This window comes from Molothrus ater, chromosome 3, assembly GCF_012460135.2.
Source record: "Molothrus ater isolate BHLD 08-10-18 breed brown headed cowbird chromosome 3, BPBGC_Mater_1.1, whole genome shotgun sequence".
Taxonomy (NCBI): domain Eukaryota; kingdom Metazoa; phylum Chordata; class Aves; order Passeriformes; family Icteridae; genus Molothrus; species Molothrus ater.
In genome coordinates, this window is record NC_050480.2 from 96,007,023 (window position 1) to 96,021,629 (window position 14,607).

The window sequence follows — 14,607 nt, forward strand, 5'->3', positions numbered from 1 at the left end:
TGGGTGCTCTCTGTCGTTCCTTCACATGCCGGGTTCCCCTTTGTTCCAGCTTCAAGTGACTTCCATGTACTGCTCTTTTTCCAGATCCCTATGGACTCCTTTCAGGCCCTATGGGTACCATTGGATGCCACAATGGAAATATCTGCAAGGGAAATAAGGCACTCAGGTGTGTGGTGATTTGGGCAAACTTCTTGTGAGATCAAATTGATAATTCACCTCTTTTGTTTTTGAATTGACAGAGGTTTCATGTGACAGTCCTGGTGCTGATATGTAATGTTCACAATTGTGCTGGACCACAAGGGTCCCTGGGTGTATCTTTCTCTTCAAGGGTGAAAAAATGGTATCACCAAAGCTTCACTGCCTTAGGCATCAAAATCAGACATTCATGGCAAACTGTTCATGTGTGTGATCCAGCCCCACCCTTTCTAACAATAGATTTAAAACTTTAAACCACATTAACATTGAAATTACCAATACTGGGAATGTGATTTACAGCAAATTGGGATGGAGGGGATAGTTCACTACCCAGTTATTTATCTAGACACTTATCAGATACAGCAGAGATTATTGCATTTCCTATATTCCACACTTTGAAAGATCTGGAAATTTAGGGTGTTATTATAGGGCATTATTAACCAGAATATCAGTAGTCTAGAGAAGATTCAACCTTACAAATATGATGTATAAGAACAACCTAGCATAGTTTTCCATACATACATGAATTTTGACTGTGGTTCCTATGAGGACCTTCTGGCTTTTTATTATCTTTTCCTTGATCTTTGCATGCACAGATTTTAGTTTTTCTCTCTTTTTGTATCTGGGAGAACAAATATGAGTAAATGTCTTTGTGTGTCCAAGCATATGTAATTGTCTCTTAGTGCTTTATCAATGGCAACAGAACAGGAGTTTGCTTAATAATACCTATGTGTATGCCTTGGAGGTTAGAATCTGAGCATAACCTGTTTTATTCAGAAAAACCAACTGGGACCTCAACAGACAGGCTTCTCCTGAGGTCACCTGATGAGTAAATCAGTGAGAAATGGAAATACCTTCTTTATAGGACAGGGATTTGCTTCTTCTCAGAGCTTTTAGTCTTAACACCATATCAGGGCCACCAGCTTCCTCACACTTCCTGGTACATATAATTTGTTCCCCTGCCTGGTTGGACAGCAGATCCCACCATTCAGAGACTGGCTTTGCTGAACTCATATTTTCTGCATCTCCCTGCCCTTGTGCTGGTGAAAGAAGCAGACTTTAATTTGCTCTCTTGGCTTCTTTATATTCAGCTGGCTCCAGAGGTCCGCCCTCAGAGCCCACCAGGACCCACATGTCTGTCTAGCCTCCACCTCCTTCCCTTGGAAAGATTAAAACCAGCCCAGCAGCCTGCACCTCCCTCTCTGCTGGGTCCTGGTGGGGCAGGAGCTGCTGTCTGCACCCTCTGCTGCACTCCCTTGTCGGACTAATGAGAGGGAAGCAGGCAGTGTGACGATTTACCCTGCGCATTCACATGAGAGAAGTGAAGAAATCCAGCCGTGAAGATGAAAAGCCACTGGTAAGAGAACAAGTGGGATTTAGAGACATCTGTAAATAAGAGATTAGAACAGTGAAAGCTGTCCTTGCCAGCATTATACGAGTGGACTACAACAGAAAGAGCTTTATTGACATATTTTATAAGGCAAAAATAAAACGTTGTCATGTTAAAAAAATTATCTTGCCAAAGAAATTGTCTTGTCAAATCTGTTGGCAGATCCTTAGGTGGTATTTTATATGTTTAATATGCATGGCTTGGGGGAGAAATTTAATAACAGAACCTGTCAGAAACTGTAGATTCATACTGGAGTTTTCTTTCTGTTTGCAGGAAAATTACAGCTTTGTTTTACCTGTGTAGTTTTCTGTGGTCTTTCATCTCAGCCACCATCCAACACCAATCAAGTAAGGAGACAGATTTTATCTACCTTTTATCTTTGTGTAATTTTGAATGTCAAAAGAATTATTCTGTATTTATTCAAAACTAAAATCCTCTGTAACTAGCCATCACACAAAGTGAGAGCTGTCTATGTGCATTTATATATGCATGAATGGGTAGAAGGATATATATGAAAACCAGGAAAAAAGCAAGAGCTGTGTGTGTTGCTTTAAATTTGCTATTAGATGTATTTTTAAGGTAAGGATTAAAATCTGGATGTAGATGGCAAATACAGGACACAAACCTTCCCTGTCTTTCAGTGCTTCTAGTTAGATATTCTGCTACATGTGGCAATAAACTGGTTCTACTTTATTTGCTGGGCATAAAATGTAAATGGCTGGATGTCAGCCATGTGTCTCATCAAAGAATATAGAATGAGGTCTTTTCTGAGGTGCAATGTGTCAACCTGAATGTTCTCTTTAAGCCTATGTTGTCAGAAGGAAACCCACATTTAGGGTTGAGCCTTTGCAGCACACAAGAGGCTCTCTGTAGGTTAGAAATGCTTCTCCTTCCAGCTTCCACTCTGCATTCTTCCCTACACACATTCTGCTAACATTTTCCAGATTGACTTGGTACTAGACTTGTACATGGCTCTTAAACTCTTCAAATAAATGCTTGTTTTTCCTTCCTCCTTCCTTAATTCTGGGTATCTTGTAGGTCTTATGGCCATGACAAGGTTTTTTGATAAATAATATTCTGAAAAATAGGACTTTTAGATTTAGTTTCCTCAAACAAATTTCTTCTACATTCTCATTTTGGTAAACAAAAAAAGGTCTGTAAGGTCTTCTTGTCACCACATTACATTTCATGAATGTTCATTTTCTGATCAAATCTGGCACAGAGGAAAGTGGGAAAGCTTGGAATACCAGAGAAGATGGAAAAGATGCCAACTGACTCACAACAACTTCTTTAGTTGGCATGAGGTTTGTTTAAGTTTCCTTGGGAGTAGAGAGACTGTTGATTTAGGTAACTGGCTTTTTTTTTTTTTTTAAGTTTGCTTGAATCACAAAAAGTTACAACCCAAAACCTCCTTACACAGCAGCCCTTCTTAAACTATTACTATTTCTCAATAGCTCTGCTAGAGAAGAGTAATTATAACACTCTCATTTAAAGGCTTGAAAAAATATCAAATAGCATATCAAGTTCCTGGTTTTAATTTGGAGCTCTCTAGAAAAAGATTTTCTTATACATCTTACTTTACTGAGTACAGTTTAAATTGTTATATACCTCTGATTATTATTATTTATAGCTCTGTTTATGTCCTAATAATCTTACAGTTGCTTCCATTGATTTTATAAGGTGATTTGTGGCAATGTGCAGGCACATGTTTAGTAAATTCACCTTTTTTTGCAGGACTACCGGCTATTCTGGGTGCCAGTCACAGAACTGATATCTGCCCAACAATCAGGATTGGCCAAGATGACCTACCAGGCAAGTAGCACCCTGACTTTTTCAGGAAAAAGCTGGTGTTCAAAAAATAGATCAGGTTATATTCAGCTCTGTGACAGCACAATTCTCAAATTAAATGAAAGCTACATTATGGATATGTATTTTTTTTTTGCAGGCTTTGACCTGATTTCTCAGTTTCAGATAGAAAAAGCTGCTTCCCAAGGAATTATTGAGAGAGTAGTGGGATCCACTTCTCTACAAGTAGCTTATAAATTGGGACCCAATGTAGACTTCAGGATACCAACCAGGTAATGCCTTCCTTGTTTGGCTTTAAAATATAGATATTTTGCAATCTTATCTTTTAAGTGGTAGATCTCCCACCAGCTAGATCACGAACTTAAAAAGTTTTCAGGAGGGGAAAGAGGAATTGACCTTTTTTTTTTCATTGCTACCACCAGATCAGACTGATCTGTAGCAGCAATTTCAGGGACTTCCCTCTAACCACTGATATTGTTCAGAGTGCCTCAAGATTTGTTGATGCTAAGGGATTCACCTCTAGAAAGCAATGTCAGAAGTTGCTGATGATTTGAAATAGGGAGGCAAAAAAAAATGTAACAGGAGGAGAGGCAAAAAAGTTGTCTTAAAATATTGACACAAAGGGATCTTTCTGAGCATGTGAGGATTTCAGAGATGAGGTAGGATAAGAACTCACTGATTCTGAGGTGAGGGTTTTTTTCCATTGTTTGTTTCTTTTAGGTAACAGGTACATGAATGTTCCTGTTGATTTATGGTCACTTAATCTATAAAAGTTGAAAATTATTATTTAGCACGTTACAGTGAATTTATGATAGAAGTCAGGATTTAAGGATCTAATTGTGTTAGTGCTTTACAGGCCAGACTTGCTGCTGGTGAAGGAATAGAGACAGTACCGCAGGGTAGAGATGTCTTTGCCAAATTTAGGCAAGTCTGGATTCTGTTCCAGCACCTTATGTAATTAAGAATGCCTCAACTTAGCAATTAAGTGGCAAGACCATTAACTGGACTACTGTTTCAGCTAGGAATAATTGGATTGTGAAGCGTTTCTGTCTTACTCCACCTATCACTAACAACTTTTCTTGCTGCAATCCTCCCTGGCTCCTACCTTCATCGCCACCAGATTAAGCTACTTTAGAGCTTAAGTGTTTGGTTACATTGGGCTTGTAGCTACTTTCAGTCTGAAACACAAATCAGGGCTGCTAGTGCATGAATGTGAATCCAAACACAGACAGCAAATGGGATCATCACTTCACTAGAAATTGGAGATTCTCAGATGAAAGCAGAAATATTTTCACTTTCCATGGGCTAGAATCAAAGGCACAGGTTTTTTTGACTCCATGCCAAGGTCTCTGAGCCCCCTGCCAGGGTCTCAAGTCCTCCAGGGAAGCCAGAGGAATATCCTAGATTCTGACATTTAGGCTTTTTGCTATAGATGGTTCTAGTGAAATATGTGCTTGATATACACAAGTTACCCCTGAACAAACCTATGTTGACTGCGTTACTCCAGCATCTGAGCTGACTCCTGCCATTGGGGTCGTCAGCCCAGGAAATTCATATAAGGTTTGAGCCCCGATGGTGCTCCAGAGTCTCAGTGTGCTGCTCCTCTGTCCCGGGGCAGAGCTCGCTGCTCTGCTCCAGAGTTATTTTACAGCGTGGCCCTCTCAGTGGGCGGGAAGCGGAGGGAAGGGGAGAGGAGGAAAGGGCAGGGCTGGGCTGCGCTGCCCGCCCCGGCTCCCGGAGCTGTCCCTGCCCGCGGTGCTGAAGCGGCGCCGCCGCGGGCCGGGCTCGCACACCAGGGTCACCCTCCGGCTTGTGCGCCCTTGCTGCATCCAGAGGCGGGGCAGGGAAAAATAGAGTGCGTTTGGGAAAAATGGCCAGCATGGCTTTCCCGAGCTGGGTGGCTGATATAGCCCAAGTGCCATGGGAGCACTGGGGAGGGACCCTCATCAAACATGTTGGCAACAGGGAAATAATTTTTTAGGCTAACACATGATGATTAATACTAGGGCAGAAGAGCCCATTTTAGAATGGCTATATGGTATGGGAATGAGAGTTCAATTGGATGGGCATGGCTCAGCATTCAGTCTCTGATGTAGATATAGCTTATGCCTTGAAAAACTCACAGAACTTCCTTAAAATGCTACCAAGTTGTAGCTTGGTCTTTTTGCTGCTCTGTGTGCTTGCCCAGAAGTATATCCCAAAATGAACAGAAATGATTGCACACAAGTCATAACTTAGCTTCTCCCATCATCCAAATAAATTCCCATTGGCTAGTGCTTCTTCTAGAGTAAAATCTGCTGAAGGATCATCCAGTGTTCTCCATGTAATGGCGTGGTGTAATAACTTGGTGTGGAACTGCCATGACATATAGCTGTTTTCACTGGATGTGGTGAACCCATAATTCTTCAATTTAATCTGTGTAGATGTTTAGGTGTCCACCAGTTAGTAAGTACAAAATTAATCCTGTTGATTTGGATAAAAGTTGTGTTTATTTTTTAACGGAAATCTTAAAAAAAAATTGGCACAAAAATATGTTCATGAGTCTTTTTTTTTAAATGTGGGAAAAGGGCTAATAATCTTTGTACATTGAATGAAATCCTAAACCTTTGACTTCATGAATGCAACTGTCATAACACACACACAGAAAACCCCTAACAAAATAGGGAGGAAGTTTATAAAGCTTTACCAGTAACTTGAAATATCCAGAGAATTTCAAAGGCCTATTTTCTGGTTTTTTTTCCCCTTTGGGAATATTGCTTTTCTGTGAAGCAGCACTCCTCAAGTGCATGTACTTGAAGGTCTGGGTTTTTTACATTTAACCACCAAAGCTCTTCAGGTGCTTTTCCTTTCACATTGTGAGTATGATATCCCACCCAGATATTGATGAGGATGCTGAAGTAGAAGACAAAATGCAGCTAGGAAGCTAATTAGGTCATAAGAGAATTAATTAGCTCGGCAGTGGGAGTTTTTGAATAATAAAGATCAGCTGAGGGTAATGAGTCCTAACAAATGGCTTCTGGTTAATGACTTAGGACAGATGCTTTCAAAAGTGCTGAGCTAAGTTTTATTGTTGCTCAGTTTCTGCCAGGCAGGGAGTGCCAGGTCAGTTGTGAGTCTAGGCAGCTCCAGGAGAGGCAGACATGAGTGTCTCCAGATTGACCAAAAGAACCCTCAGCCCTGGGCACATGATACTGCATTATCATGAGAATGGCCACTGCAATTTCCACAGCCACCTCCAGTGGGTTGTGCTAACAGTTCTAAAATCCTTATTTAGCAAGGACTAAGTTAAGTCAGTGAGCAATGGAGTTCACCTAAGAAATAAACTAACTCAAAAAAACCAAATTTAATAAAATAAACAGTTACTTTGTAGAACTTAAATAGGTATATAGTTGGGCTTCTAACATAAGTCTTCTGCTCTTGGTGAATCCTGGGGTCACTGGGATGGGTCGGGGCTTTCCTCACCACTGTCAGATGACTGGTTGTTTTAAAGGCTGGGTAGGACTTAGCTTTGAAATCTCAAAGAAATCTTCCTGTTAAGTATTCATAATATAGGATTAGTGAAAGTCAGGTATTTATTAGAAAGATTTAAAAGAAATAGTAGTGTTTCAGAAGTTCCCCTAGATGGACTACAAATGTTTCAAACTTCCCACCCTACAATACTTTAAAAATTTAGGCAAATAGTTAAATATCTGATAAAAAAAATTGACCTAATCTTGTATTCATAAAACAACTGAAGCAGTTAATAATAGTATGAGTATACAAGGAAAGCAGGACTGGAATGCTTTCTTACAAACTGAAGAAAAAAACTAAATCAAAGAAAAATATCTGATGGCTCGTATCCTGAACAATTTTAAGTGGATAGGAAATAGGTTAAGAATAAATCTGGATTTTGGCCTTTAAATATATTTCTACATAAATTCTTTCTTTGCTCATTTACCTGAATCTATATTTAAAATTGATTGGTTCTCTTCCATTAATCAGTGGAATTGGAAACACCTATGTTAAAAATAATTTCCAGAAAGAATTTGAGTGCTTATACAGCTATCAGCTGTTCAATAAATTTACAGCATCCATCACCCTTCACTTGGCAGTAAGATGGAGGAATAGCTTCTCTACAATTGTTTATTTAAATATCATGCTAAATTTGCCATGGTTTCCAAATAGTTAGCATTTTAAGCTGCTGATTTTGGAAGGGTTTTGCCTATATAAGGATTACAGGCTTTGGAAAGAAATGTGTTCTGAAATACAATTAAACCACTAAAGGATCATTACTGTTGGAGTACCTGAGATGAGCATATGTCTCTGCTTTGCTTGTAGAATTATAGGTATAAATCTTACACAGTAACAGTCCCCTACAGAGGTCCTTTCTGGTGATGGGTCATGCTTCACTGTGTTGAGTCATGTTACTGATATTGAGTCTTTAGTCTAAAGGCAGCAGTTCTTCTGATTGGGTATTAGTACTTTTTAAAAATGGGAATACTTTTCCATGTTTGTGCTCTGAATTTTTATCTTTAGGGTTTGATATATGTTTCTTATAATCTGATTTTCTCTTACCAATGTCAGAAGCTCTTACATTATTTCTCTTCTTTGCATATCTTCTGAAAAACTGAACATATTTCTTTCCTATTTTAATGTCTGAAAAAAGGAGAACCCATGTAATGTCTTGAAAAATACTAAGTCTATAGCTAAATATGGTGCAAAGAATTCATTTGCCAATCTGGCATAAACAATCTTCTAATCAAAAAATATGTACACGTACTAGGGTTTTTTGTTTCTTTTCCTGTTTTGTTTTTTTGGCAGTAGAATTGTGTCAGCTGAGGTCGGATGAGAATGTGTGTGATAATTTAACGAGTATTGCCATGACAACAAAACTTAGCAGTGCAGAGAAATGCTGAAAACCTCTTCACAGAGGATCTGGGATTAGTACTGCTTCTTTTAGGCTCAGTCTATCAGACACCCTGGTGTCACTGAACTTAACAGAGAAAGTTGAATGTCACAAGGAGGCTATTTAAAGATTACCTAACAATACCACCTTCAGTGTGGTAGTAGAAAAACCAGCTCTTCTGCAAGAACAAATGAGATTCAGCATCTGAAGAGATAAATGACCCAGCTGAGCTAAAGTTTTAGCAGTAGAGGAGATTTTTAAAAGAGACTTTATAGAGGAAGGACACAAAGAGCCATAAAAGATGTGCTGAACTGGATCAGAAGCTTAGTAAGAGTGAAGGTATGTCTGAATAGGGAGAAGAACTATCTTCCTGGAGAAGAAAGAATATATATGCTTATTGTGTAGGCCAGAAACCTAAAACAAGGAGGGATACAGTAAACACTGCAAAGTGCTCAGAACTGAAGGCAAGCTACAATATCCACAAGGTGACATTTGCAAGCTTGCAAGAGGGCAAGATACAAACTGAAAATAAATGATGACAGAACACAACGAGTTAGATAAAATCCTATCAAACAAAACCAGGTGGAGCAGGATTTCATCCTCAGTCAAGAGACACAATTCACAGCAAAGCACAGACAGATTAAAGATACTGGCAAGGAGCCCCCTCTTCCAGCTTTGTATATCTCCACACCTTTTATAATGAGCTAAACTTTCCACCTAAACATTCCCCTGCCTTATACCCCCATTCTCAGGTGTGTGCAAAGGCTCCTGGGGAAAAGGAGAAACACCAGCACTGCGGGTACTTTATTTGTAAGCAGAAGCTGCTGCTGCTGCCAGGCTTGCTGCATCCTCCCTGAAATCTGCTGAGGCTGTGCCGCTGCCTGCTGGAGCACAGCTGCACTGCAGCTTGGAACACTACAAACTAGGGAGATTGCTTCTGGAAGTACTCTCTTTCTAAATCAGTAGTCATCAAGCATACAGAATAAGAGCTGACAGTTTTTTTTTGCTTTTTTTTCCCCCATAGCCTAGATCCTGAGATCCAGTAATGCTATATAAATAGCTGCTGAGATAGGATTGATCTGCCTCTCAAAAATCATCTTTGTTCAAGATGTCTACTTGTTTGAGAAGTTATCCTAATGAAAGCTGGGACAAAATAGCTCTGCATGTCTTCATGCTTAAGAAATTTATTTAAACTTATTCTTAAATGTGGGTAGATGGCAAATAAGGTATTGATATTGACTGGATATGACACTAGAGTTTTATGATCCATAGAATAAATATGGAAAGGCCAATTTCTTAAATATTGTACTGTGATACATTTGAAATAAAAAATGACTGTTTTGCACAGTGACACAGCCAGTGCTACCTGTGTTTCCAAAGCTCACCTTATAGGAGTTGCTAAAATATGAGATATTTTATATGTGGCAAATCTGTTCCCTGCTACTTGTAGTCTTGTGGTTTAATGTCACAGGACATAGAGCACTATGAGTGCGGGTTCTCACCACATATTTGTCAATGATTTGTGCTGAAGCGATAGCTTATACCTTAACAAAAGGGTTACTGGCAGGCCGAACAAGAAAATGCATTTGCAAAAGACATTCTTATGCCTTCAAAATCAAATCAGATCTGCACTTTCTCCCTGGTCATTGTAAAGTCATAAAATGTTGAGTGACTTTGTAAGTCTAACAGTGGGAAACAGGATAATTGTAGGATATACTCTCTATATCTGAAGTAGGAGTTAGTTGTTGCTCCATCCTTTATTCTTAGAACGGGTTATCATAAAAATTGTGAAACATTGGAAGAACCCACACTTCTGAACCAGTTCTTTTGCCCTTAGTAACACCTTGATTTTGGGGCTCAGCATGCAGAAGTGCACTAATACAAGAATTGTTGAGATATGGTTCCACTGAGTAATGGTTTCTCATTAGTCTATGGTGTATGTGGAGCTTTTCAGAACAAATACAGAATAAATGTACTGTATTTTAATCCTACACAGTGCCATATATTCCAACGGATTGCCTGATGAATATTCCTTTCTAACTACTTTTCGGATGACTGGGGCCACACTTCAGAAATACTGGACTATTTGGCAGATTCAGGATTCTTCAGGAAAAGAACAAGTTGGAGTGAATCTCAATGGTCAAATGAAAAGTGTTGAGTTTTCTTATAAAGGAGCTGATGGAAGACACCAAACAGCATCATTTTTACATTTGCCTTTCTTGTTTGACTCCCAATGGCACAAGCTTATGATAATTGTGGAAGCAAACAGTGTCACACTTTTTATTGACTGTATTAAAATAGAGTCCTTAAACATAAAACCGAAAGGGAAAATCAACACTGATGGCTTTGCTGTGCTTGGAAAACTTAAAAATAATCCTCAAATTTCAGTTCCGGTAAGTTTCAAAATCTTTTATTTCTTCAAAAAGTGTTTTGGTTTGTAGAATGCATGTTTAAATTATTTCTGAAAGCAGAAATGGCAGAAAATAACTCACTGGCAGGTAATTGTTAACTTTTTTTTAAAATTTTGCACTTTTACCTTGTAAGTTAAGAGATGACCCGGGTTATGCCTAAATTTCAATAATGATAATTCCTAGACGTCCCTGTACTTGTTACAATTTTGAAATAAAAGAGTGAAGTGAGACATCATTTTAAGCTATATCTCACGCTGTTTGCAAAAAAACCCGTGGACACAGGTTAACCAGTGTTGTGTGGAACTGAAAGGGAAAACATTGCAACAAAAGAAGCATCTCATATTTCATCACCTCTCTATGTTTAGTTGCAGGATTGAAATCAGTTTTACATGAGAATGCCAGCAGAAAGCTGCCTCATGTGTCTGAAGGGATCAATCTAACATGCTGTTATAGATGTGGATGAGGAAATTTCAGTAGCTGAAAAGTTATACTAATTCTGTTGAAAACAAGAGTTAGTCTTTGAAAATGTCATTAAAATAATCAGCTGGAGCTCATAATGTGGCAATTAGCATATTACAAATTAGCATATGTATCTTAGCTTTGCTAACTGCTCTGAGCAATACTGATGGATGCATGGATAGGTAGGATGATGAAAACATTACACATTACATATATTCTATGCATGTTAGTAGGGTGAAATGCCAATATTGTTTTCCTCTTTGCAAAGGTAGATTAAATGCAGAGAAATCTATCGGTATTAATGGAGAAATTTTACAGCATCTGGTATACAGTGCTAGAGCAAACTGTGCCCTCCAGTTAGACACAGAGTCATCCCTTCAGAAATGAGGAGGGTTCCTTTGCCTCTTGAAGTAGCGATTCCAAATGGCAGCTGACAAGTGAGGAGTGAGATGTGGTATCAAGGTCACCTTGGCCTTCTGTTGATACTCTGACTCACCTTTGGCCAGGATTGAAGAAGTGAGGAAAAGCAGAAGAGAAATCTTGGAATCTTATCCACTTTCCTCTCCAGCCTGTGTTTTGCAGAGACTTTCTCTTTTCAGCAAGGTATACAACTGAGCAGCATTGTTCACCCAGGGCTCTTCAGGCATTTGGCAGGGAAACCTGTCTGGCATTAAGTTCTGCCTGGCTTGTGTTTAAGACTGTACATCTTTAGGCACCAGTGTAGGGCTACATTAATTATAGGACAACCTCCTTTAAAGATGAAAGAACAAAATGGAATTAAGGAATTTTTATAATTCACCATTTATAATGCAAAATATTTGTTTATAACTTTAGCATGTTTCTGGGAAGATTTGGTCATATGAAATATATTTTATGAAAAAAAGTAAAATCTTTGCATAAGTTAGGCTTTAAAACAAGAGTATGATGCACACTTCTTGACAAAAAGAATAATGAAGCACTGTAACAAATTATCAGGGAAGACAGAAAGTAAGCATGACACCATATTCTTAAACTGAGTTTGGATGCCTAAAATTACACTTTATTTTAGACAGAACTGACTTAGGACTCACTCGACTGAATTGCATGGCCTGTCTGGGAAGCCCAAAAAGGCAATGGTAGTGGTTCAACCTGATATTACAATAATGTAGATTTACAGACCCCATAACCTCTGAGATGATGATAAAGGAATTACATAGTCACATGGACTAGTAATTTTAAAATGTCTATTTATATTGCAGAAATTTCTGTTTTAGCCTGTGTGGTTTATTTCTCTTTAAATTGAGTAAATAAATCTATGTTTGGGGCTGTTCTAGTCTTTAACTTGCTTGACTGTAAGTTTAAATATCTCAAAAGACTTGGTTATTTAATATGCCCTAGGCACAGCTTTTAATTCACTCCCAGGCATTGTTAAAGTATATTACTTCCAGTGGTAGAATTTTAAAAGGACATAAATTATGTGTCTCCCATTCTTTTTTGCAGCATTCTGGTGAGGGCCCTATTTATCTTGCAGAATAGGTCAACTTCTCAGAGGTGCACTGTAACACATATAATTTTAAAAGGGATTCTTTATTGCTTGTTATTACTATGAGTGCCTAGGAGAATAATAGATACAGTTGCATTAGAAACTCCATCTTCCCTTTCAGCCTTTACAAAGATTTATTCCAGGATTTCTGGAATGCTTTATGGAGGACAAATTTTCAAACAGATTCACAGCTGCATTTTATCTTTTCTTTTTTAGATAAAAGTATCAAAAAGTTTTATCTTTTTATCAAAAATTAATTAATATAATCCATTATAAACTCTAAGCAATATGAGATTTAGCATAATTTGAAAACTGAAAAGGAATTTACTTCCTAAATTACATGTCTATAATAGGAAGGTAAGGGAATTGATTTCTTACTGCTCAAATTTTAACTTCTGTGAGATTACATAATTGCCTTAATTACTGTGATTTCAGAGGCATTACCATGTTTTTTTCATAATAGATACTGAACACTTTGCTAGAAGTGACTCTTGGTCATTATTTAATTGACATTTCATGCTGCTAACTAGCTCAGGGAAGCTACATGACTTGTAGCATCTAAGAGGAAGCTGCTTGTCAATATTTGTTTAACAGGGATTAATTTACATCACAGAACAGATTGTGTCTGTGTACTGTAAAAAGTCACATCTTGTTTTTTTTCTCACCCTGTGAAATTTCACATTCAGAAGACTGAACTCTAGCTATGGAAAGCCAAATAACACCAGAATTGGCTGTAATGTTCAAAGGTTTTAAAAAAAGGTGCAAGGAGAAAGAAGCTCTAAAAGCCTGTTTCAGAGACGTCAAAAAATGGATAAAACATGTTTAAAATAGCTCTGGAATGAGTTGCATTTAAATATATGTAGTTTATTCTTGGTCACTTAACAAATGTACAAACAGTTGACAGCAGACCTCTCTTAGGAGACACATAGATGTCGTTGACAAGGTATTGTAGAAAATCTCCAGATGAAAAATTGCTTAGCTGAGTTGTACTTGCCCAGGAGGGGTGACTTCCCCTAGATCATCACCAAGCCAGCAATAGCCCCTAAGGTACTGCTAAATGCATTCCTGTGACTGATTTTATATGGAAAATACTACCCTACCTATTTAGGTCTCATTTGTATTTTACCTAAACTTCACTACTCTCAACTAAAAAACACTGATAAGACAACTGAATTATGACATTGAGATTGAGATGTGCCAAGATGGTGGGCATTTGCAGGAATTTCTGTATAACTTAAGATGACAAAACAGTGAACAGTCAGACACAGTTAATCATATCTGTGCTGACTAAGAAATAAAGATGAAACAGAAATCCTGTAGGAATCCTGCCAAATGTGTGTCAGGAATACTGATCTATGGGTTTTAAGCATTCCTTGTAGTTTAACTCCAGATACAAACTAAGCCCCACATGGCCACTTGCTCACTCTACCCCATGGTGGGATGGGAATTGTAAAAGTGAAAGTAAGGAAACATGTGCATTGAGATAAAGACACTTTAATAGGTAAAGCTCGAGCCATGCACACAGGGAAAGCAAAACAAGGAATTAATTCACCACTTCCCAATGGCAGGCAGGCGTTCAGCCATCTCCAGGAAAGCAGGGCTCCATCAAATGTAACAGTGACTTGGGAAGACAAAGAGCACCACTTGAAACTCCCCTGCCCTTTCCTTCTTCTCCCAGCTTTATATTCTGAGCATGATATTGTATGGTCGGGGATATCCCTTTAGTCAGTGGGATCAGCTGTCCTGGCTGTGTCCCCTCCCAAGTCCTTGTGCACCCCAACTTCCTCGCTGATGGGGTGGGGTCAGGGGCAGAAAAGGCCTTGACTCCATCCAAGCACTGCTCAGCAATAACAAAATCATCATCCCTGTGCTATCAACTCTGCTCCCAACACAAATCCAAAACACAGCTCCATAACAGTTACTGTGAGGAAAATAAACT

General features: G+C 38.6%; 1 protein-coding gene across 1 annotated transcript in view; it reads left to right on the plus strand.

The window, feature by feature from the left end:
* Window positions 1-1,358: 1,358 nt before the first annotated feature.
* Window positions 1,359-14,607, plus strand: part of COL9A1 (collagen type IX alpha 1 chain) — a 61,631-nt gene continuing 48,382 nt past the window's right edge. Inside the window, exons 1-5 of the mRNA XM_036381340.2 lie at window positions 1,359-1,552; window positions 1,859-1,932; window positions 3,320-3,397; window positions 3,531-3,663; window positions 10,273-10,669. Of these exons, the coding sequence (XP_036237233.1) occupies window positions 1,539-1,552; window positions 1,859-1,932; window positions 3,320-3,397; window positions 3,531-3,663; window positions 10,273-10,669 (696 nt within the window). The 5' untranslated portion in view covers window positions 1,359-1,538. The remainder of the gene's footprint in view (window positions 1,553-1,858; window positions 1,933-3,319; window positions 3,398-3,530; window positions 3,664-10,272; window positions 10,670-14,607) is intronic.